Consider the following 25905-nt stretch of genomic DNA (forward strand, 5'->3'; position numbering starts at 1 on the left):
CTTGATGGATTAATGCAATTACTACTGTTTTTTATTCAATCATGCTTGCTTCCATTCTAAGATAACACTTGTTCTTAATCCGGATGAATGTGATGATCCGTGACAATCATCATCATTCTCAACCATGAACACGTGCCTGACAACCACCTCTGTTCTATCTTAGATTGAGTAGTTATCTCTTGGGTTCTTTAATTGGAATCTTCGTGGTATAGGCAGGACCTGATGGCAGCATTCAAGAGAATCCGGAAGGTCTAAACCTTGTCTGTGGTATTCTGAGTAGGATTCAATGATTGAATGACTGTGACGTGCTTCAAACCTGTAACCTACTGGGCGTTAGTGACAGACGCAAAAGAGTTATTCTATTCCGGTAGGGGAGGGAACCAAACCGGTGATTGGCAGCACTGTGACAGAGTGTGTGCATTAGCTTTCACTGCGCGGATGGGAGGTAGCTGCTGACAACAGTGAGACCCTACACGAGCTTGCCATGGAAGGAGACATGCGTGTTTGATGAAGAAGATAGTAGGAAAGCAGAGATTCGGAAGATGGAGCATCTCCAAACCTCAACCCATTCTCCATTACTGCAGTACAAGTAACCATTACATGTTCTTTTGCTTCTTACAATCAATCCTGATAATTTCTGATATCCTGACTAAGATTTACAAGATAACCATAGCTTGCTTCAAGCCAACAATCTCCGTGGGATCGACCCTTGCTCACGCAAGGTATTACTTGGACGACCCAGTGCACTTGCTGGTTAGTTGTGCGGGATTGCAAAAGTGTTATTGCAATTTCGTGCACCACTCATCAGCTTATATTTTTACATCAAAAGAATCTTTCTTGTCTACGGATTCATAATGTTTTTCTGCCGATCTTTTTTCAAAGCCGATCATTCGGCCTTTATCACTATACCAATCTTTCATACGATCCCATTATTTGGAATATACCAGTCAAATGGATAGCCAATCTACAATCCCGATCCGATTACTTAAACTTAACGAAAAACAAATAGCCAATCAATAATCCGAATCCAATTACTCGGAATTTACCGAACAACCGATCAATAATCCGAATCTGATTACTCAGACTTTACCAAAAACAGATAACCGAATCCAATTACTCAGACTTTACCGATCAAACCAATAGCCAATCTTTACTCTGATCCTACTGGTCAAATAGAAAGTCGACACCTATTCCGACTGCTCAAAAGGGGCTTAAACGCTTGTCCCGCATATCACATCGAATAACACGAATTTATCCAACACAGTCACCCACATCAGAACAATCTGCTCATCTATATCTTTTTCATATATAATTAACCAACACTATACGCAAACATGTTTTTATTTTGCAAAACAAAATACAAATCATCAAACAATTCAAACTAATCAACTAAGATTTAGAAGGCATATGCCAATCAAAAGCCAATAAGATCAAATGCCCACAGAAGAGCAAAAACAGTCCACAAAACATTAACAAAAAATTTTAATCAAACATCAGTTATCCCAGATTATCATCACCTTGCTCAGCAGCACCCTCATCTTCCACCAAAACCCCATCCTGCACTATCTTTCCTGGATCCATTTGTGAAAAATCTACCTCGGGTGCTAAGAATTTTTCCTGAAGGGAAGCCCTCTCAAATCCTTCAATGAAGGAATCAAGAATTTCTCCTTGCTTGTTTTTCTCTACCTCCTTCAATTGAGCAGTGACCTCAATCATACAGGTACTCAGAGCAGACAAATCAGATTCTTTCTTTTTTAAATCCTCAACATCCTTGGTATAATTATCTTTCACCTCTTTCAAATGTTTTTCAGCATCAGTTAACTTCACCTCAAGCTCTGAAATTTTAGCACTCTTTAAAGCCAACTCCTCCTCTCCAGCGTCGGCAACCTTCTCAACTTTCAACGTTTAACCTTCCTTATCCAGATTCTTACTATTCACACGTGCCCTCAAGTTCGCCGCAGATACACCAAGATACTTTCCACCTGAAAACAGACGAAAACCGACTATTCAGCCTCATATTTTAAATCTTAGTTACAATACAATATTCCAACAAGTTCACCTAAATAATCTACCACAACCTACTTATTTTCCTCCCACTGCAACAAATCAAACACCGAGATCAAATCCTTCCGATCAATCACCTCTACCAGAAATTCAATAATACACTCATCCCTAGGTTTAATGAACTCTGGACTGAGTATATTATTAAGCTCCGAACACCACCAAATCGGGAATCTCTCCCCTAAATGCTCATCCACATAAAAACGAAAATCCCCTTCAACACTTCTCACTTTCAGATGCATCTCCTTAAACTCCTTAAATATTGCAAACCTCAGCAAACTATTCAGGTTCACCCACCCACCTTTCCACACACCCTTAACTTGAAACAGTGAGAAAAATAACTCCACATATGGCACTTCCTCCAAAAACTCCATCAGCATCTCAAACGCACGAAGAAAAGCCCATCCATTTGGATGTAGCTGAGATGGTGCACAATTCATCTACTTCAAAATTTGAGATTGAAACTCGCTAAATGGAAGCTTAACCTTCAACTCCTCAAGAACACAACTATACATAAAAAAGTGTTCAAAACCCTTACCCCTATGAAAAATCATGTCACTTTTAGAACATGGAAGTAACTCCAGTCGAACTCTAGAACCAGTCCTAACAACTTTACTCTTATCTACTTCATTTACAGCACCCTGATCCAAGAACAATGACACACGACTCCTCACATCATCGTTCACTCAGTCATAAGACCAGTCTATCTTCCCCTTTTTATCTCTCTCAAACCCCATGTGAAAATAGCACAAGTCGCAGAAGAAGAAGAATAGAATCCAACAGACACAAAACAAAGAAGACTAAAAAAATTAAAACATACCTCTCTTGCTCATTTTTTGACACCAAAAGCTAGTAATGCAGTAAAATGAAAGCCTTAGGATTTCAAAAACAGTTTTAATAATCTGTTTCAATTCCACTCCCCAATCCCATCAGTTACATCGATTCAAGGGACATTGGAAACATGCACCACCATCAACCGTGCAATTAATTACTTTTTCTGTCCTAGTCATCTCACTTTTTGACATTAATAATTGTTTAATAAAGCAAATTGAACTGGAGGCTCCAACACCAGACCAACCGCCGACTTATCCATTAGCTGAATTATGAATCACTAAAAGTTCAACATGCTTCATTAAACACATTCTCAGGCCAAATTTGGAGGTTATGATCCGACTGTTACAAAACTATCATCATAACTCGGCATTATGTGTCATAACTCGGCATTATGTGTCATAACTCGGCAAAACACGCTATAAGCTCGGCGTTACGCACATACTCAACGGACCATGTACTAGAATCAAAACGTCTGAACTCATTAAGACCTGTTTATTGCTCTTTAATACCGACGATAATACAGAAACGTAACCAATCTTCTCCACTTCACATATAAAGGTACAACGTTCTATTCTAAAAGGACACATTGAATTCTCAATATTAACTTAAACTTTGGAGTGTATTTGCAGGTACACCTTTTTTTTGTTTCTTTCTTGCGTTCTACATGATTGGACATCTTCCCATGAGTGAAGCTCAGACTTTCTTAAGACTCATAGATCGACACCGAAAATAACAACTCGACACCGACTCCTAGAAGTTAAACTCTCTCTTCAGGTATCCACACAGGAACAATATATATTTTATATTTATGAAATATAAATATCTGATTTAGTGCCCTAGAGTCCCAAACTAAACATAGTTGCGTACTTATTGTTGCTTAATCAGAACTTACGTGCGTCAATCAATCTTTGTAGTAGGCTTAAGTGGCTAAGAGCCTCGGAGTCTTAATTTAATTGTTAGGAGATAATACAACTCGAAATGGCCCACAAATACAAACTAAATTGGAGTTCTCCACGTCATCCATGGGAGAAACATGGTTCATTTGCATGAATTAGAATAAAAACTCATTAAAGACGATGTTAGTTCAGACTTAATAATAATAATAATAATAATAATAATAATAATAATAATAATAATAATAATAATAATAACCTGTTGTAGTGCTAATAACAATAATAGTAATATAATAATATTAATAATACTATATTCTTAGACAACCTTTTGTAGGGGTTTTGTTTTTTATGTTAAAACGCAAATTAGTTTTGCTTTTTTATTTTTTATTCTTAGCAAAATGCAGTGCAGGACTATAAATTTATTAAGTCCACAATTTTGTATAATATATTATAATACAATAGGTGTGAATAATATTATTTTTTTGAGGTAACTATCAAATCGGTACCCGAAAGATTCTAACGCTGACAAAATGGTACTTGACTTTTACTATTGATAAAATAGTCCTTAAAAAATTTTAAAATTTGACAAGCGTGTCCTCGAACTCGTCGGAGCAAATCTCCGACAAGCACAATGCTAACGTGGCCGCCGTGACTTGGCAAACCACCCCCCAAACTCTAATCCTTCCCTCCCCAGCGCATACTCCTCCTTTCTCTCCCTCCTCAATGTACACTTCTCCCTTTTTTATTTTTCTCATTCGTTATTATCGTCACTACCACCACCAACACCTCCTTCTCTTCCTCTTTCTTTTCTTATTGAAATTTCTACTCCTCCTTCCTTTATTTTCATCCTCACTACCACTACCACCATCTCCTTCTCATTTTTCTTTTCTTATATAAATTATTTCGATCTCTTCTTTCTTTTTTCTCTTCCTCCTGCTCTTTCTCCATCATCATTATTATCATCGTCGTCTTCTTCTTATATGTATAACAGAAAAAAAGAAAGAAAGAAATAAGAGAAAAAAAGAAGAAAAAAATGCAGCATTAAAGAAGATATTTTTGTGCTTTTATAGCAAAATTTCAGTGTAAAAACTAAAAAATTTATGTGTTATTATTAAAATTTTGTTGGTGTATTTGTATTCTGATAAATTCTGCATAATTCAAAAATTCTTCCGATCCTCCTCATCTTTTGCTTCTTCTTCTTCTTTTTTTCATCATTGTCATTATCTTCTTTGTTATTTGTTATTTATCTTTTTCTTCTTATTTTACCTTCTTAATAAGAACAAAAACAAAAAAGAATCAAACAAAGAAAAAGAAGTAACACATAATGCTGCAACATTACTAGGAAGAGGATGAAACTACATTCATTCAACTAAAAGAAAGAAGAAAATAAGAAAAAAAAGAAGAAGAAAAAATACAGCATTAAAGAAAAATATTTTTGTGTATTTGTAGTAAAATTTCAATGTAAAAACTAAGAAATTTATGTGTTATTGTTAAAAAATTTTGGTGTATTTTTATTTTGATAAATTCTGCACAATGTAAAACTTTTTCTCTTCCTCCTCCTCATCTTTTGTTGCTTCTTCTTGTTTATCTTTTTCTTATTTCATTTTCTTATAATTCTTCTTATTTCATTCTCTTAAGAAGAATAAAATTAAAAAAAATAAGAAAAATCAATATTGCAAAATTACTAGGAATGAAGAAAAGGAGGAAAAGAAAAAAACGCAATAACAACAATAATAAAAGAACAATGATGGAGAGAAAATACACAAAAAAGAATAAGATCTAGTCTTTGTTTGTGTGCTTATTTTCGAATTAAGTTTATGTATTGCAATCATTAAGTAAGATTGGTGCATTTCTGAGTTAATTGAGGTGGATTCTAGATTTAATTTTAGAGTTAATTGAGGTGCATTTCGAAAGCAGCCTCAGACAAAAAGTGTACCTTATTTAGATTCAAAATGTAACGAAATTAAATATAAAATGCACCGAAATTACTTAATGATAAACCTCTTAAAAACTTGTGTCACAATTAAAAAATTTTAGTGTAAAAATTGAGAAGCTTCTATGTAACCGTTAAAAAATTTCAATGTTATTTTCTAATAAATTTTGCATAACTCAAAACTCTTCTTCCTCTTCCTTCTTCATCATTATCATCATCTTCTTTTTTTCTTATTCATCTTCTTCTTCTTACTTTACTCTCTTAATAAAAATAAAAAAATCAAACAAAAAATACATATTGTTACAAAATCAATAGGAAGAGGAGGAGGAGGATGAAAAGAAAAAAATGTAGCAAGTCAGAAACAACAACAACAGCAATAAAAGAATGAGGATGAGGATGAAACACGCGAAGAGAAAGGAATCCAAAGAAAAAAGAGGAGGAATGCAAAGAATAAGGAGAAGAAGAAGGAGGAGGAGGAGGACGAGAAACGCAGGATATGAACGTTGGAAGAGGAACGCGAAGAAAAAGGAGGAACACGAAGAAGAACGACGTAATTTTACGCGCCCGTTATGTAAGTGGACTTTGTTGAGTTAGGGTTAACTTGATTGGACTTAGTTGACAAAAAGGCTTGGATGTATAATGAAACTGTAAAGATAATTACATATATGAGTCTTTATCTAAAAAAATTATTTATAATATTTTTAGAGTATTTATCCATTTTGATCCTCAAAGAATTTCGGATTAGACACTTTAGTCTCCAACAAAAATTAATTACTTGATTGGTCCCTAACAATTAATTCTGTCAGCCACTTAGGTCTTTGGCTCCTTCAACTCTAACGGAAGACAAAATGGTCCCTGACAACTCTAACAGGGGACAAAATGATCACTGAACTCCAATAGGGATAAAATGATCCCTGACCCCTTTGTTCGAAAACGACACTGTTCTTCCCTAATTTTCATCATATCTCGCATAACCCTAACATTCATACTCTCCTTCTACACCTTCACAGTCTTCTTTTCCATCTTTTCCTTCCTCTTCTTCAACTTCAAGATCAAGTCATTGTGTAATTGTCATGCGTGTCGCACCTACCTCAATATGTCTTGGACCACACACTTTCTAATTCTCTGTGGCTGGTACCCCCACCTCCTCCACACTTCACCCACCAGAAGCATCCATTTCCACGTCTTCGATAACAACATCACCTCCAACTCCGACAACATCCACCACATCCTCAAGACCAAGTTTCACAACCACCCCAAGAGCACGTCTTTCTCCACTCATAGGCAAGTAATATATATTGTTGGACATTAGGACATCATGAGAAGATATTCTCCTTCGACATCATATGCAAATTCTCATTTGAAATGGACCCCGAGTGCTCAATTCTTTCTTTTCTGAAGTCCAAGTTGATAGACTGCTTTGACCTCGCATCCAAACTATCAGTACAATGAGCAATGTCGCCGTTGTCGCTCATATAGAAACTGAAGCAATTACTGAACATTGATTCGGAGAAAAAGTTGAAGAAAACAATCGAAGTGATGTGGTCATGCAGATGATAGGGCAGAGGAGGAAGGAGATGGTGACGACGACGACGAGTCTTAACAAATCAAACTTGCTGTCTAAATTCATGGAATCCATCGAAGACGACAAGTACTTGAGAGACATAGTCATTAGTTTCCTGAGTATGAATTGGTTGAAAACAAGTTGAGAATTTTTCTTCTTTTGAACATTGAAGTTGTAGAGTGTGCATTGTGTAATTTGAAGTTATAGTGTTAGACTGTTAGTGTTATGTGAGATATGATGGAAATTGGGAGAGAACAATGTCATTTCCGAACAGAGGAGGTTAGAGACCATTTTGTCCCGTGTTAGAGTTGCTAGGGACTATTTTATCCTCCGTTAGAGTTGACGGAGTAAATAACCTAAGTGACTGACGGAGTTAATTGTTAGAGACTATTCAAGTATTTAGTTTTAGTTAAAAACTAAAATGTCTGATCCGAACTTTTTTAAATATCAAAATGGATAAATACTCGTATTTTTAATAGACGCTATTAAAACACTTATCAACAACATTTCTTTTAAATACAAAAAATATTTTTTTTAAACATATAATTTTGGTATTTGAAATTATTTTTTAATAACTTGCTTTTATTTTTCATTAGTTTGGTACCCATAAAAATGATACATATAAAATAATTTTAATATATATAAATGACTCTTTTCATTTTTATTTTTTGATTTTTAATGTATTTTTTATTCCAGTAGATCTAGGATTAATAAATTGCTGAATATTATACACACAACCAAATTCAAACTTGTTAAATAGACAAGTAAAATGACCACTCGACCAATCTAAATTAGTTAATAATCCATTCAAGCAAATTCTACTTTTTGTATATAAATGTAACAACCTAATATTAAGTACTTGTTTTGCCACCATTATTTTGATAAAGATTTTTTTCAATTAAAGAAAGATTTTTTTATTTTTTAGTGTCTTTGACAAATTTTTAATAGTAAAAATAAAAATACTAAAAAAATAAAAAATATCTTTTTTGATAAGTTACAGTCTACATCCTTTTTTAAAAGATCTTTTTTCTTTAAAAAAAGATATTTTTTATCTAATAAATAATCAAAAAATAATTTTATATTGTTATATCTAAACATAATTGATATAAAAAAAAATTTTTACATGAAATATCCAAACATAAAAATATTTTTATTTTTTTATAAAATTATTTTAAAAAAATAACTAAAAAAATATTTTCTTAAAAACTAATAAAAAAATTAATTCAAACAAGTTCTTAATTCTTAATGGAGTTTAGATATGTGATAATTTATTTATTAACTTGCTGAAACCGAAAACATTGTGAGAAATAAATTAAAAAAATCTTCTGAATAAGGGTGGAAAATTCGGATGGAGTGATGGACTATCAAACGTTCAATTTAAAATTTGTCATTTTTTTAAAATCTGATAATTAATTAAGAATAAAATCTATTTAATTTAACTCTAATATTTTCAAGAAAAAAACCTCTAATATTTTTATTCTCGGTTTATAACGACATTTAAATATTTAATATAGTTATCTGAAAAAAAAGATAAGATTAAAATAAACAAAAAAGAATCCAATGGGACCATTCGACCATGAGGTCAGTTAAACTTAAATCTTAAAACTTACACTGCTGTATCAGGAAGTGACGAAAACTGTCGTTCCGAGCACGATGTTATGTATGATAGATATATTTGGAAAGATAGATAGATAGATAGTAACTATAAAAATCTCTCATAATCAAGCACAATATTATATTATTATTGTAGAAGATCAAGCAAGATAACATAAAAATTTTCGGCAAAGAAACCTTGCATCTCATCTTCATCTGCAAATTCTGGGACACATCGAAGGCCAGACATGGCCGTGAATACATCGGAGCTTGTTGCCAAGCTCACCCCGGAAACTCAACACTTCAGCCTTGACTCTCTTCTCCGCTTTTGTACCTCCAACGTTTCTGGGTTTCCTCCTTCACCCTCCCATTTCAATGTCTCACAGGTTCGCTTCGATCCTCTTTCTTTGCTTTTGGGTATGCTTCTTTTGTTTTTTAGCTCTTGCTTTTGATGGTAAATTAAGGGGTTGAATTGTTGCAGTTTGGGCATGGACAGTCCAATCCAACGTACCTGATCGAAGTTGGTTCTGTGGGGTCACCTTTGAAACGATATGTTCTCAGAAAGAAGCCTCCAGGGAAATTGCTGGCGTCAGCTCATGCTGTCGACAGAGAATTTCAGGTTCTTTTTCTTTTCACTATTCATCTTTATTCTGGAGATGAAAATATTGCCAGTGAAGAAAACCAGGAAGTTTTTTAAGTGAATCTAGTTGGCACTGATGATGAGTAAGGCGAACTAAAATGGCTATTTTGTTAATCAGAGTGAAAAACAATTGATTTACCTGTTGTGTGTCACCTATGCTGCAAAAATATGAATATTGGAAAAAATTAGTCGCAAACTTAAGAAGTTGCATGATTAAAATGTATTATTTTTGCATCATAGCTGTTTATTTTCCTCCAACTCACAGGTTCTTAAAGCGTTAGGCACTCATACTCAAGTTCCAGTTCCTAAAGTTTTCTGCTTGTGCGATGATCCAAATGTTATTGGAACAACATTTTATATCATGGAGTTTTTGGAGGGGCGTATATTTATTGACCCCAAGCTACCGGTATGATTTGCATGCCAGTTATGTTCAGTCTTCTCTGCTTCGATCTGTGATTTCTGAATTATGTTGTATCAATGTATCAGGGTGTGGCACCGGCGAGGAAAAGGGCAATATATCTGGAAACTGCTAAAACCTTAGCTTCCTTACATTCTGCTAATGTGGACTCCATTGGTTTGGGAAAATATGGGCGGCGAAATGATTATTGTAAAAGACAGGTAAATAAGTCATTTAAATGATTAAACATTCAATTGCCTGGTTATTTAGCTAGGCTTCAAATCAAACTAGTTTTAGATTACCAAGTTTTACCAATAATGGAAAGCCTGATTGTTTTAGATTGAGAGGTGGGCTAAGCAATATGTTGCCTCAACTAGTGAGGGGAAACCTGCAAGAAATCCGAAAATGTTTGAACTGATTGATTGGCTACAACATCACATACCTCCTGAAGATTCCTCAGGGGCAACAGCTGGCTTGGTTCATGGAGATTTTCGTGTGGACAATCTGGTATTCCACCCCACTGAGGTAAGATGCATATAGTAAGGATATATACTTAACTTAAATTTTGTTGGGTGAAAAACGTTTTTCTCTCTGGACATGGTTAAGACAAAATTAGAATACAATAACCACAGTGGTAAAGGAAAGTGAAAATTTATGTTGTTCATGTATAGATTATCATTCGGGATTTATAACAAAGACATCTTTACATAAGGCTTATGCCTGGTGAATCTTTTTTTATCTGCAGGATCGAGTAATTGGTGTACTTGACTGGGAACTTTCTACCCTTGGTAACCAAATGTGTGATGTTGCATATAGCTGTATGGTATGACTCTATATTGATGTTTGTGTCAAGATTTGCACCTTGAATTATATGCACTGCATGGTAGTTTTGCACCTTATCTTATGTATACAATCTCAACAGTTGGTATTGTGTGAGTTTTTAAAGCTAATCTTAATAACGATCATAGTATCACATTATGTAGGTTGTTCGTTTAATTAGATTACCAGTGAAGTTCACTGTATCTTTCTTTTGCAGTCGTACATTGCAGATATTGGGCCTGACAAAGTACGAGAAGGCATGGAACGTGGATTACCAGAGGGAATTCCTTCACTGCCGGAATATTTGGCTGAATACTGCTCAGTGGCAGTACGTGCTAAAACACTAATATTCATTGTTGTATATGCTCTTGGAATTATTTTTATCACCTATTCGATGTTCTTTTATAGACTAAGGATATTGATTTCGGGCTGTCACCTTTGACACTTGTATATTTTCATCTACATGTTATTCCATAGCTGAATTTTGCATCATATAATACTTATCTGATGTCTGACGATAGTCAACTGAAGTAGTTGCTGATTTTGTATCCTACATTTATCTATGCTAATAAATCTCTAACGGACAAGTTTTGGATGTCAGGGAAGAAAATGGCCCTTTGCTGAGTGGAGGTTCTATGTTGCCTTTTCTTTCTTTCGAGGGGCTTCAATTTTTGCGGGAGTATATAGCAGATGGGTTAAGGTATGTAAAAGATGCCAGTGGCATTGAAGTTTAAGATTAGATATTTTACTGAATCTTTTTGTGCAATACAGGGTAATGCATCAGGAGGTGAGCGTGCTCGACACGCAGGGGTACTCGCAGATGGTCTTATAGATGCTGCTTGGAACTTTATTGAACAGAAATCTGTACTTCCTCAGCATCCTCCATCCGGTAGCTATACTGTTTAAATATTATAGGGTCGTATATGCAATTTAGTTTACTTTATTGGAAGGTAATCATATTAGAAACAGTTACGATCACTACCCCAATAGCTGAGGCTTTCTTATTCTTAACAAATCAGATGTGAATGCACAAGCCCATTCAAAAGAGTTGGTGGAAGGGAACGACATGCAGGGCCTATCAAGTGGGGGGAAGTTTGTTCCTAGTCAAAAGGTTTTGACATTAAGGAACAAACTAATTAAGTTCATGGAGGAACATATATACCCCATGGAAAATGAATTCAACAAACTCGCCCAGTCAGAATCACGTTGGACTATTCATCCGGCTGAGGAGAAGTTAAAGGAGATCGCAAAGAAAGAAGGCTTGTGGAACTTATGGATTCCTGTATGCTTCTAATTCTGCTCTTCTGTAATATATTTCTTCTGTATGTTGTTATTTCACAAGCATCTAGCATTCTCCTATTTGATTTTGATATATAATAGCTTCCTCTACATCTTAAGTAATAGCATAGAAGTGTTTGCTAGACCTTGTTATGACCAGTTTTCTAGTGAAATGCTGTTAATAATAACTTAAAAATTGAAGGTTTCTGATGTAATGCACTTGACTTTGTACGAGTTCAATCCGTTTACTATGTGTTTAGACAGATGATACCTATACCTTTTAGCTCAAGCCTGATTGTACATTGAAATATTCGATTTGATTGCCAATTTGGAAGTTTCAGAATCAGAGAACTATTATGTCATAGCATACCATCAAAATGGTTAGATGGTCATTTTCCTTTTGCAGAAGGGCATAGCGTAAAATAATAGAATGTAAAACTATATGTCTTAGCACATAAAGCTTTGAAAGATTGATCCAATTTGGAGTTTGTTGTCTATGATTACTTTTCGACTTCTAGTAGTTTCACTTTTTGGTATTAGCATCTTATTAAGGATAAATTCTGAGTGGATCTGTTCTAAAATTTTTTATGCAGCGTGATAGTGCTGCAAGGGCAAAAAATATACTCTTTGGTGGGAGAAATAGTGATCTCTCCAGTGATGCAAATGACTTGTTATTGGGTGCTGGTCTCACAAATCTTGAATATGGATACCTTTGTGAGATTATGGGTCGTTCTGTTTGGGCCCCACAAGTATTTAACTGTGGTGCACCTGACACAGGTAATATGGAGGTAAGATATAACTTGAAGATTTCTTAAGGTTGGTCTATAGTCGATCGACTTTAATTTGATTCCATTGTGGGTGATAAGCACTCTCTCTACCTATCTTGCATATTTATCAGAGCTAGCTAACATGTTATTTTGCATATTAGGTGTTACTTCGCTATGGAAACAAAGAACAAATGCAAGAATGGCTTATTCCTTTGCTTGAGGGGAAGATTAGATCTGGTTTTGCTATGACAGAACCACGTGTTGCGTCTTCTGATGCAACGAACATTGAGTGTTCTATCAAAAGGTGGGAATATTCGAAACTATAAATGCATTATGGAATTAACAAAGAAAGCATAGATTTGACCCAAGCTGCTTGATTTTTTTAATTATTCTTTTTCTTTTAAAGACAAGGAGATTCATATATTATCAATGGGACAAAATGGTGGACAAGTGGCGCTATGGATCCCCGATGCAGAATTCTCATAGTCATGGTGAGTATTTAGTTGAAAGTTATTGCATTAGGTGTGTGCTATTCCTATCAATCATGATTCATGAGTGACCAAAACATATGCACAGGGGAAAACTGACTTCAACGCAGCAAAGCATAAACAGCAATCTATGATCTTAGTGGATACCCAGACTCCTGGTGTTAACATAAAGAGACCCTTAACGGTGTTTGGATTCGATGATGCACCACATGGACACGCCGAAGTAACATTCGAAAATGTTTGTGTGCCAGCAGAAAATATTATACTCGGAGAAGGACGTGGATTTGAGATTGCTCAAGTAAGTTTAGGGATGCTTCCTTTTTAATTATTACCAGCATCTGATGTTGCTTAGAACTCTGTTGTCCACAAACCTTAGCATCTTTCGGAGGCAATAATACCATTTAAAGGTGTCTAAGTTGTATCAAAGTGAACATATTCGATGTTGTTGTTGTTTGACATCATGATCTTCCGAATGGAAAAATTAGTTTTAATGTATCCTCTAGAAGATATTATATTTTGCATTACTTGCGGTATACCAGACACACTAAATATTTCCTCTGTTGCGGACTTGAAGGGTAGGCTAGGTCCAGGAAGGCTGCACCATTGCATGAGACTGATAGGCGCTGCCGAGCGAGGAATGCTTTTGATGGCTCAAAGAGCTCTTAATAGAAGAACATTTGGGAAGTTGATTGCTCAACATGGTTCATTTCTTTCAGATATGGCGAAGGTATCCCTATTGAGCAAATCCATGGTGTCGTGTTTAAAAGCAATAATCTAGGAGTGTCAAAAATACTTAATAAGATTTCCTAACAGGATTATTGCCAATAATATAGAATACTTAATAAGATTGCTACTTTTTAAATTGATGATTATGCTAACAATCATAATTTTTTTTTCTTAGCTAATAATTAAAATTATCATTGTTAATGATGAGAGGATTGTCAAGTTGGTGATACTCTACATCGCCTTAGAAATCTGAATAGAGCTCAATATAGTTTTAACATTACATAAACTCAATACTTATTTCACTTTCTGTTGTTCAGTGCCGTATAGAGCTCGAAAAGACCAGATTGTTGGTGTTAGAAGCAGCTGACCAGCTTGATAAGCACGGAAACAAAAAAGCTAGAGGGATACTAGCAATGGCCAAGGTAAGATCTCATTCCCATTTGCAATAATTATTATGATTTCTCACTTTATGTTGGTTTTCTTTCGACGCTGTGCTTTGTTTTCGAGCAGGTAGCCGCACCAAACATGGCGCTGAAGGTGCTTGACATGGCCATTCAAGTGCATGGAGCAGCTGGTGTGTCGTCTGACACAGTCCTATCACAACTGTGGGCCGCCGCACGGACGCTGAGAATTGCCGATGGTCCGGATGAAGTACACTTGGGTACCATTGCCAAGTTAGAACTTCAAAGAGCCAAGCTTTGAGAAAGTGAAAAATTTTCAACATACAATCACCAAATGCAAACCCCAAAGAAGAAGAAAGAAGGGAAAGCAGTAGGATAAGCAAGGAAGATTCACAATCCCTCAATCATTTTTTTTTTCATTTTAAGTTCTAGCTAGACACTATTAAAAAAGGGTGGTTGTGAATGTTTTAGATTATTATGCATTAAATGTAATTCAGGAGTATGTAATATATTTCAGAGTAGTGTATGAATGTTGTTCACAATAAGTTTCCCAATTGTGTATGGGGTTTGTTAATACTCTATGATGGAATATCAATAAATTATACTTTGGCGTAAATATCTATACAAGTTTGAAAGCTTGGTTTTTATTCTTGAAATCATAATTTGAGATGTATAAACTGCAATTCAAATTGTAAATGATAGTATACTATCATGGTACAGAATGTTCCTTATCAAAACAGCCATATATTATGCAACTGCCATTGACAAATTTCTATAACCGATTTCAACCTCCTTGTTAATTTGTTTTCCTATCTTTACACATTGAACTCCATGATTCAAGGAGCTCCTCTAGATTTTATCATTTTTAACCATTGTTTTTCAACAATTGTTGTTACATAAAAATGCCAAGTTTAGCATTGGGTAAAAATAGACATATTGTGGTGTATGCCACTCGATGTTTAAATAGCAAGCGATAATTAAGTTCATCAAATCACAAGTTCACTAGGGCATTGATAAGCCCTGCCCAAGAAACATTTTCTTTGATCCTTTTCATTAGCATTTTTATTTTAGGAAAAACAAAATGGCGGAAGGCAGTAACGGAGACCAGAAGAAGAAACTGGCCATTATTAGCATCTCCATGATCCTTCTTGTGGCCATGATCGCGTCGGTGGCGATCGGCATAACCAGCCACCGAGAAAAAGGATCAAAGGGCAGAGAAGACGACGAGGAGGAGCCCCACGTGGCAAAATCTCAGAAGAATGTTGAGGTGATTTGCCAATCCACGGAATACAAAGAAACATGTGAAAAGAGTCTTGCAGATGCATCAACCAAAACCTCAGACATGAAAGAACTCATAAAAGCAGCATTTAACTACACAACGGTTGAGTTAGCGAGTCACATTGAAAACTCAACCTTATATCAAGAATTGGGAAAGGATAACATGACAAAACAAGCCTTGGACATATGCAAAGAAGTGTTGGGCTATGCGGTTGACGACATGCAAAAATCAATTGATAAAATGGACAAATTTGAATTAAGCAGAATCAATGAATATGCATATGATATCAAGGTTTGGGTGGCAGGCACCATTTCCCATCAGCAAACATGCTTAACCGGCTTCGATAACACGTCGACAAAAGCCGGCGAAACCATGGCCAATGTGCTCAAAACCTCCCTAGAACTTAGTAGCAATGCCTTGGACATGATCAATGGAATATCCAAGGTACTCAAGCAATTCGACTTCAGCTCAATAACCGCCGCTAGTAGTACTAACCATAGGAGGCTTCTTGATGAAGAAACTTCCCATTCTAAGGATGGGATTCCTTCATGGGTGGGTGAAAGCCAAAGAAAGCTTATTAAGGCGGGTCCGACCGGCGGCATGGGTGGCATTGTTGGACAGCCTAATGCAGTTGTGGCTCAAGACGGCAGTGGACAGTTTACAACACTCACCGATGCTCTTAAAACCGTGCCAAAGAAGAACTCAAGTCCCTTCATAATTTACGTTAAGGCTGGCGTGTACAAAGAGTATGTCAATGTTGTCAAGAATATGGATCATGTCATAGTTGTTGGAGATGGCCCTGACAAGACTATATTCACCGGTAGCAAGAATTATGTTGATGGTGTCCAAACTTATAACACCGCAACCTTCGGTAAGCCTTGAACTTTTATAATTAGGTGGAAATTCATAATTGTTTTCATGCGAAGTTGATAGTTAAAAATTATTATATAATAATTTAGTGAAATCTGTTAAATCATCTAAACATGTATTGTTTTTCGTAAAGGTGTGAATGCTGCCAACTTCATGGCGAAGAATATCAGATTCGAGAACACAGCAGGGGCAGAAAAGCACCAAGCTGTGGCACTCAGAGTAACAGCAGACCAAGCCGTGTTCTACAACTGCCACATGGACGGTTTCCAAGACACGCTTTACGTCCAATCACAACGCCAATTCTACCGTGACTGCACCATAACAGGCACCGTAGACTTCGTATTCGGCGATGCAGCTGGAGTCTTCCAAAACTGCAAGCTACTAGTCCGAAAGCCGTTATCCAACCAACAATGCATGGTCACAGCAGGTGGCAGAACCAAAGTTGACAGCCCAACTGCATTGGTTTTCCAGAGCTGCTACTTCACCGGAGAGCCTCAACTTGCCACGTTGAAAACCAAGATTTCATACTTGGGTAGGCCGTGGAGGATATACTCCAAGGTGGTGATCATGGACTCCATCATTGATGATATCTTTGTGCCTGAAGGATATATGCCATGGATGGGAAGCGCGTTCAAGGACACGTGTACGTATTATGAGTATAACAACAAGGGTCCTGGTGCTGACACGTCGAAGAGGATTAACTGGCCTGGGTTTAAGGTCTTGAATTCTCTTGAAGCCATGAGTTACTATCCTGGAAGATTCTATGAGCTTGCTAATTCAACTGATCGTGATGGTTGGATCATTAACTCTGGTGTTCCGTACAGTCTTGGTCCCTTGCTTGCCACCACTAACGCCGGCACCACCGCTACACCTGTCCCCACTATCTTAACTGCCATGCCCGCAGCCACACCCGTTATTTCTGCAGCCAAAACCACAGCCTCAGCACCCGCCACTGCCACCACTGCATAACTCAAGGTTTTGGAATTATACCTAAAGAAAGTGATCAAGTGTGCAATCAATGGTTATGTACAATATACATTTGTGTGTTTCTTTCTTTATTTAGTAGCTAATTGACCAAAACACTTGGTCAAATACATATATTAATATATAAATAGTGCGTGTTATATGTCAAATTAGAATGAAATTAAGTCTATATGTTTGTAGGTAGCAAAATATTATGATTTTTATAAATGTCTATAATTTATTTTCGTTTTGAAAGCCATGTAATTAAGAACCAAATCAACAATATTCTATAGCACCAAAAATCAACAATATTATATATCAACCAAGCTACATGTCCATTAAAATTAACCATTAAAATTAATTATCAATATAAAATATAATTTAAATATAAAATATATATTAAAAATAAATTAAATTTTAGATATATTTATATAAAATATTACGTATTTAATTTTAGTGTGCAATAATATTTTAAATTATATATTTAGTGAGTATTTATAAAGATGTACTCGTATGAAAATAATTATTTATAAGATAAATTGATATATATATAGTCATCTACATATAATGATTGAAATAAATCCATAATCATTCATGTTTTTGGACAAATAAATATTCATTTAATAACTGTCACATGACCCAAAAGGCTTGCATACTGCCCAATTGTTTCTCTTTTTGGACATGCATACTGCCCAATTCTTAACTTGAGTGTTCATATAGTGGGCTGGTCCAGGATTAGGCCCAAGTCCAACTCTACTTTTCGAGTGGATTAGGTGAGGAACGAGCGGGAAAAAACATAATCGAAAACTTTTGAGTGTTCGTTCTCTTCTCTCTTCTCTCTTCTCTCAAACTCTTACCGTTGGCTACCGAAGCTCACTCTTCTCGCTGCACGCCATTGTGGATTACCCAAAGATTCGAACTTGAAGACACCCAAGTTTCCGATTCATTCTCAATTTAGAAACCCTAATTTCTGTTTTCCGTGTTCGTCAATCTCTAGCCGGAACACCGAAACCCTAGGGCTTTTCTTCTGTGTACGAAGTTTCTGAGATTACTATGATTTTCGCAACCAATTTTTCAACTGAAAGATGACAAAAGATGCCTCGGAACCGGGTGGAAGTGGGAGTGGTGGCTTCCACGCGGTTCATGCGGAGCGTGACCTAGAGTCAAATTGGGAAGTTGACCTCGCCAAGAAACTCGAGGAGTATCTGCTGAAAATTTGCTCCGGGGAGATCACCGGCGAAGAGGAAGGACACATTCCAGTGAATTTTGCAGAAGGTTTGGGCCTACTCAATATTTGTTCAAAGTTTCAATTTTTATTAAAAGAAATTTTCATTTGAATTTGAACCATGCGTTCAGCTGAATTAGTTGTTTCTGGGTAATTGTAGCTGCTCTACTGCTTCAGGGATCGATACAGGTGTATAGTAGAAAGGTGGAATATCTATACACTCTGGTGTTGCGTGCTTTAGAGTTCCTTTCACAGAAAAGGTTTGTTTTTTGAGCTAAAGCTTAAGCATTTATTTGAACTTTTTAATGCAAGTTTCAGTTCACTTTATTTATTTGTGATAGAAATTTGACTAAATATCCATAGCATAGCCCATTTTTGGTTTTCGGTTAATAAATGTGTACTTCAGCACTTCTGTAAATAAATAAATAAACAAAATTGGCTGATTAGCAGTGATGAAAGTTTGTTCTGGCTTTCCTTTTCTACGTGGTAGCAGTTTCCTCATTAATTGATGTTTAAGCAATGTCAATTCACCTATGATTTGTTTTGGATCTTTGGCTCATATGGCTGAGATTTTTGGTTGTAGACATGGACAATTAGTGTAGAATTCCCAACACCTTCACTTCAAATATGAAATATCAAAACATGTTTTTTAATGAGAATGTACACAAATTCTGTCCGATGAAGTAGCCTATTTGGTTCCTAGGACCATTCTAACAGTATAGTAGCATATCAGCGATGTTCCTGTATCACTTTATTATAACTCATGTTGTTGTTAGTTGTTCTCGGCAAGTATTTATTTTTTAACAATATGGCTGCCATAACATAGCTGATTCCATTAAGTAGTTGTACTTCATAATTGATAAGAGCGAAGTGACTGTAAAGCATATCCCTTGTATAAAATCCCCAAAAGATTGTATTTTACAAGAAACAGGAATTACAGTCTATTCTAAGTTCTGACTAAATATTATTTATTTCATAATATGCAATTGCAAACTTTACAGCATTATTTTGATTTCTGCTTAATGTTTTTGGACAGACAGCAAGATCATATAGATGGAGGATCAGACCAACATGATGAGAGTGGTCCCTCTGCTATTACCAATGAAGAAAATGATCAATTCTGGTGCTCGGATGATATCCCAGGTAGCATGTTAACGGATAATTCATCAAAATGATGAAACAAGAGCAATGAGTAGAACAATTCTCTTGCTTGAATGTTGTTTGTGATGTGTTAGACTTGTTTCCATGCAAGAATATCTTATTAGACTTGACCATTATATTCTTTTATGGGTCCCTTTTTGACCCTAGGTTATTCATAAATGATGAAAATCAATGTATGTCTAGGTCAAGTGAAATTTTAATATGAGATTATCAGGTCCATTTAGACCACAGGATTATTGAAGATGTCTGTAAGTTAGGCTACTACTTTAAAAAAAAATAAAATAAAAAATAAAATTTATTAAGTGCTTCACTGCTTCATAATTTTACTTTATTGCTTATTCGAACTGTTGCTTAGTTTAAATAGGTGTAAATGTTAGATCATTCAAGTTTTTGTTGTTTTTGCAGTTGAAGAGAGGAATTCCTTGGATGACACTGCAGGCAAAGAAGTGAATTTGGACCACTTCATAAAACCCCCTGCAAATCTAGTTGTTCTTGAAGGTGACTGCTTGGATACTGCTGGTGATGGTGGGGAATTGGAGTCATATCTGGTATTATAGTTGTTTCCAGATGTTTGCTTATTTAAGTTCGCATGCTTTTAAATTTTATTTGGCAATAATACAGATACCATGAATTGCTACAGTTGTCCACCACAGACTTGTACCAGGATTTTATTCTGTTGGATACATCAGATGCTGTTGCAGTGGATGAGTTTCTAAAGGATAGCAAAGCCAATGCAGCCCAAAATGTTGCTAATAGAGGAGCTTCAACTCGTAAAAGCTTTCTTTCTCCTACAAGGAATTCTGAAGGAGGTGCTAACAAATCTTCAGTGGCAAAAAGTCAGCATGCTAATTCCAACTGTTCCCCTAAAGTTGATTGCCATGACGATGATAATGTTCGGCCCAGTTCTCCCATCTCTGGTGGTATTGATAATTGTGATTTTGGTTATAACATGGATGATGGATGCAATGCATTTAGGGATTCAGACAATTCAGATGTTGATGATGATGATCCATGGAAACCTTTGAATCCACATGAACCAGGCAACTTGAAAGTGAAGCCGTTTAGAAAAGGTAACCCATATTCTTCGCTTTTTTCTGCCTCTGTTGTATAAAATACCTTTTCTATAATCTTTAAGATGTATCTGCAGTTAAAGGATTAAAGAAGAATGGAATTAATGTGAGACGGCGAGTATCAATGAGCATTTTGTTTCCACCTGCAAAATTGCATGGTCCTATTAGTCCAGAGCTCATGGCAATGTGGGAGATGCAGCATCATGCCCACGAACGACAAAAGGATTCTACATCTCTTCCACTATATGAGAAGGTACATTATCAGAATGGTCCTTTCACATATAGGTTATTATGTTTGTACATATTGTGACTGTGGTATGTGTTTTGTAAATTGTAGCTTAGGCAGTCTCTTATCAATGAGGGGAGTAAAACCGATGGAGAATTTTTCAATGCAGAAGCTGATAATGATGACCATGAATTTGATACTGGAAATCCTGATTTTGATATGCCAGAGAATGCATACATGGATGAAGATCTACCTCATAACAAAGAGGTACAAAAGCAAACTAGTAATTCTACTTTTATGTAATCTGTGACATTTTTGAAATTTTTTACTCTAATTAACAGAATGAAGTTAATGATGCTCATGCTGAGGGTGATGAAGATGTAGATAATGATGTTCCAAATTCTCAGGAAAGTTTAGAAGATCTCTGTCGCTCTCACCTGGTAAGAGTGCTTATTGTCTATGATTTTATTTTTCTAATATTTTTTTTATAGCCCTAGGTGTTTGGAGAAATTTATGTTCTGTAAATCATATTCTCTGAAAGTTGGTTGGAGAAGATAAATTAGTGCTTAACCCTAGGTGACCACCAAGAAATATTGTGCACAAAAACCATCAGGGACTGTTTTAATCATCATTCTATATAGAGTTAGTTTATAATGGATTGCAATAGAATCTGTATTCCTGATGCGAGTATTTCTTTAATATGAATGCTCATGCAGAATGCCCTTCTAGCTAGCATAGCTGAAACTGAGAAGCAAACAGAATTGGCCACTAGGGTTTCAACATGGAAACAAAGAATTGAGCACAGCTTGGAAGAAGAGGTGAATTCATCTTTCAGATGCCCTTCCTGTTTATCTTTTTAGTGCTTTAAATTGAATGGCATTTTTTGGATGATAGGATTCCCGGCCACCATTTGATATTCATGAATATGGGGCGAGAATTTTGGACAAACTATCCCTTGAAGAAAGTAGTAGCTGTGTCCTATCCTTTTCTGATTTGGTTGAGGGACAAACAAAGTTCGATATTGCCCGAAGCTTTTCTTCTCTCCTTCAACTGGTAATTTCCCTGACTACCGGTGTGCAAATGACTTCTTGAATTGCTACTTCATGTTATGCTGAGCGTCGCACATTCTATTATATTTTATAATCCTTGGAATTAGTATTCCAGTTTGTCATGTGAGTTCTACAAATTTCCAGGTGAACAATAGAGACGTGGACCTTCAAAGAAATGTTGACAATGGGAAACCTGTGTGCTACACGGCTGTTAACCCATTCCATGTTAGGCTCCTTAAGCATGACAAAGAACGGGAAGGCATGCAGTTTCGCTTGTCAAAAAAGAGACCAAAGTCTGCAACTAAAAAACCAGCTAAGAACAAAGATGGAAGGGGAAAGTCTCCCACCAATGGTTCATCAAGGGAATACGGACCAATGGGGATGTCACCACCGGCGAATTGCAAGATTTCATCGAAGCTCAGAAAGGTTAGTGCTATAAAGTTATCTCCTGAATCCAAGAGGAGGCGTAGATCTCAGTACGTCGAACCAGTTAACTTGCATTCGGGACGGTGAAAATGACAGTTAGCAGTTAGTTTATTGCACTCAGCCTCTTACGTTCAAGACATTTGCTAGATGTCTTAAGGATCAGGGTTGTAGTTTTAGGCCTCGCTAAATTCTAACATCCAGTTTCCACCTGTAAGCATTATTGCTGTTAACTTATTTATATACGCTTTTTTTTTTAAAAAATGTCTTTTTTACTTTTTAGATTCATTGAAAATTTAATATACTTAGGTAAGTTTTTTGCTTAGATATGTTAATTTTTCGATGAATTTAAGAAGTAAAAGAGACATTATTTTGAGGAGGGAGTAATGAATAATGATGTATCACCTAGTTGTAACACCATGCATCATTTCTTAATTGTTAGTAATATAACACCATTGTGGTGAGCTAAAGTAAAATCATGTGATTGCAAGCTATCTGCATTTTCTAAGTATATAAGATGTTATTCCCTTGTTGACGTATTAGATTGTGATTATATGTATCAAAGAAAAATTGTTATGTATCTTCGTGTGTATATCCACAATTTTGAATAAACACTTAAAACTCACTATTGTCCGAGATTCTGATTCTTTGTAAATATCCACAATTTTGAATGCTGAAGCTAAATCAATCAGAAAAGTACTTGTAGCCTATCAATATAATGTATATTTTACCACCATTAGATAAGTATAACTGACTTTATTATTTTGGTTCAGGAATCATACTCTTGTGAACGGACCTAGGATACATAACTACAAAAATAGTAAAGCGTGTGGGGAACAGAAATTGCGTGCACTTGGGTTTAGGTTAAAGCCGTAGGTCCTATTATTCATAATGTTTTTAGTATGTCAACCCAATGTGTCTCCATCATTGCAAGTGGTGATTTCCTAAGTGGGGTTGCAACTTGTAAGTTACGAATTTTCAACACAAGAAAGCGTGTTGAAATTTTAGAAGCCAACTAGTGTTTTTATTGTCAATCTGAGTGGTTCTGAAATTACTATTAGCACTGTGGGATGTACGTATCAAACTTTCTATCAATTGCTAAAATTTTAATTCTCGGGGCATATCATACCTAAAGATGTTACGTCGTTGACTATGTTTCGCTAAATACCAAGTTACCAACCCTCTCTTTCATTGGGAGGGAGAATATTGGAGTTCGTATTTGAAGAAAACAAGCATTACTGTGTTTGCAAATCATGAATGCAAATATGTTAAATTCTTTTAATTGAGTAATATTATTTGGGAGCTTATACTCGGAGCAAACTGCTTTAACAAATAGAGTTAGGCGACTTGAAGTGGTTGCATATTCTAATCACCACCTTATAATTAGGTCAATAATTCATTGACGAAGCATAGAAGAAATGATTCAACAACCTCTGAATCCTAACACTAACAATGGTCGGTAGAACACAATTATTTGCTCAACTCCTTGATTTTAATTTTATTTTGTGGAACCGTTGACTTCTTTGACCCAAGTAAATTTTTAAGTGTAATATCTTGCACTTGAATTTCTGAACACACCACTATTCACTACCCAAACAAAAGTGGGGAAAAATTGTTCAACTTCCATCATTCCCAATGATTTATATTACAACCTCCGATTAGTAAATTGAATATGATATTTGCTCCTCCATAATCAATAATGGATGTATACAAAATAATAATTGGAAACAAAATTATTGAAAAGGAAATAAAGAATAACAACTAACCATGTGAGAATAACGTTTAGTTTTCAATATAAAATGTTGCTAATAGAGCCATAAAGGTAATGGAGTGGGTATTTACATGAAAATAATTAAAAATATAAACAAATTGTGTAATATCCCTATCTGTTAGTATTCAAGATTCAAACATTCTCTGTCATTTCCTCGGATAAAAAAAAAAAAAAGGCGAGACAAACTACCTCCCCCGATTTTTCCATCCCACCAAAATTCACGCGCCACACACCGCCTCAAAGAGAACGTGATTCCACGCGCTCAATCGCCGCGCCATCACATTCCGAGTCACGAACTCGCCTATCTCAGAGTCTCCTCTTTTTCACCACCTCGCTCTGCGTCCCCCACCTCAGCCGCGGTGCTACAACTTCCACTGCCGCCTGGAGACACGCTCCCTTTCCGTTCCCTGCTGAGGATTCTTTTGAACGAAAGCATTCGACTCATCGGAGAACGAAACGACGACGACGATGACAGCTGCGGCGACTCGTGACCACCTGACTCGTCACTAAAACCCTCGCTAGTCCTCGCCGGAAGCTCCACCGTCACCGGAGAAAGCTTCCTCCTCTCCCTTCCGGTTCCAGTTCCACTCCGGTTGACTTCTTGCGGACAGATCCCGGAACTCGAACCGGTTTCGCTTTCGCAAACCGTTATAACAACTTCTTCGGGTCGGGTTTCCGCTTCGGGTTGATGCTCCACAGGAGCTCTGCACAGCGGACACGTGGTATGAGAATGGAACCACATGTCTATGCAATCGGTGTGAAACACGTGGTTGCATTTTGGCAAGATCCGACCAGTTTCTCCCGGTTCGAACTCCGATAAGCAGACGGCGCATTCCGGCGGATTTGGCGGGTGGTAGGTGAAGATGGGAATAGAGTCAAGGAGGGCGGGGTCAAGGCCGTGGGAAGCGGAGAGAGTGGGAGTATCGATGTAAAAGACGATGTTGGTGCGGCGGCGGCGAAGGTTGCGGCGGAGGTGGTGGCGGCGGCGGGCGCGGGTAAGGTACCAGCGAGCGTAAAGGTGGAGAGAGAGCATGAGGAGAACGAGAAAGAAGAGGAGGATAATGGCGGTTAGCATGATCTTGCCGCTGAGATTGTAGCCTCTTGAATTCGCCTCAGTGAGTGTTATTGGATTTGGAGTGCTGTTGTTTATCGTCATCTCTTCTTCTGCCTGTGTGTGAGAGAGAAAGAGAGAAGAAAGAAAAGGTTAATGGATGAAGAAGAAGAGATGGGTTTGGTAATATAGTAGAAGAAGCAGAAGAAGAAAAAAGAGGAGTGAGGAAGGTTCTTGCAGGTTTCTTTTAGGTGACGTAGTTGTTATGGTTGCAGTTGGAGACTTTCTTTCTTTTCGTCGTGAAAATTTGGAAAGTGGATAAAAAAAATTAAATAGATATAAAAAATATTTTATTATAAAGATATTTTGTATTAAAGTGTAATTTATTTATTTAATTATATTTTAAATAAAAATAATATTTTT

General features: G+C 36.3%; 4 protein-coding genes across 4 annotated transcripts; 3 read left to right on the forward strand and 1 right to left on the reverse strand.

The window, feature by feature from the left end:
- The first annotated feature begins 8906 nt into the window (after window positions 1–8906).
- On the forward strand, window positions 8907–15004 carry LOC130975983 (probable acyl-CoA dehydrogenase IBR3). Its single transcript, XM_057900691.1, has 17 exons — window positions 8907–9264; window positions 9360–9497; window positions 9784–9924; window positions 10005–10136; window positions 10255–10440; window positions 10661–10738; window positions 10952–11062; window positions 11336–11434; window positions 11506–11623; window positions 11754–12016; window positions 12606–12800; window positions 12941–13083; window positions 13186–13270; window positions 13356–13565; window positions 13842–13994; window positions 14311–14415; window positions 14504–15004. The coding sequence occupies exons 1-17, from the start codon at window positions 9127–9129 to the stop codon at window positions 14693–14695; spliced, it is 2487 nt and encodes an 828-aa protein (XP_057756674.1). The 5' UTR covers window positions 8907–9126; the 3' UTR covers window positions 14696–15004.
- A 471-nt stretch (window positions 15005–15475) lies between these two features.
- On the forward strand, window positions 15476–17512 carry LOC130974735 (pectinesterase/pectinesterase inhibitor-like). The gene is made up of 3 exons (XM_057899590.1): window positions 15476–15565; window positions 15629–16544; window positions 16677–17512. Exons 1-3 carry the CDS (start codon window positions 15476–15478, stop codon window positions 17510–17512), a joined length of 1842 nt encoding a protein of 613 aa, XP_057755573.1.
- Window positions 17513–18320: 808 nt separating this feature from the next.
- Window positions 18321–23247, forward strand: LOC130974177 (condensin-2 complex subunit H2). The gene is made up of 11 exons (XM_057898940.1): window positions 18321–18781; window positions 18892–18991; window positions 19768–19874; window positions 20298–20440; window positions 20533–20962; window positions 21040–21215; window positions 21300–21455; window positions 21530–21628; window positions 21905–22006; window positions 22083–22241; window positions 22382–23247. Exons 1-11 carry the CDS (start codon window positions 18592–18594, stop codon window positions 22748–22750), a joined length of 2031 nt encoding a protein of 676 aa, XP_057754923.1. The 5' UTR covers window positions 18321–18591; the 3' UTR covers window positions 22751–23247.
- A 1183-nt stretch (window positions 23248–24430) lies between these two features.
- On the reverse strand, window positions 24431–25664 carry LOC130974178 (RING-H2 finger protein ATL2). The gene has a single exon (XM_057898941.1). The coding sequence runs from the start codon at window positions 25585–25587 to the stop codon at window positions 24733–24735; it is 855 nt and encodes a 284-aa protein (XP_057754924.1). The 5' UTR covers window positions 25588–25664; the 3' UTR covers window positions 24431–24732.
- Window positions 25665–25905: the final 241 nt, after the last annotated feature.

The sequence above is a fragment of the Arachis stenosperma genome, chromosome 4 (genome assembly GCF_014773155.1).
Source record: "Arachis stenosperma cultivar V10309 chromosome 4, arast.V10309.gnm1.PFL2, whole genome shotgun sequence".
Classification (NCBI taxonomy): Eukaryota; Viridiplantae; Streptophyta; class Magnoliopsida; order Fabales; family Fabaceae; genus Arachis; species Arachis stenosperma.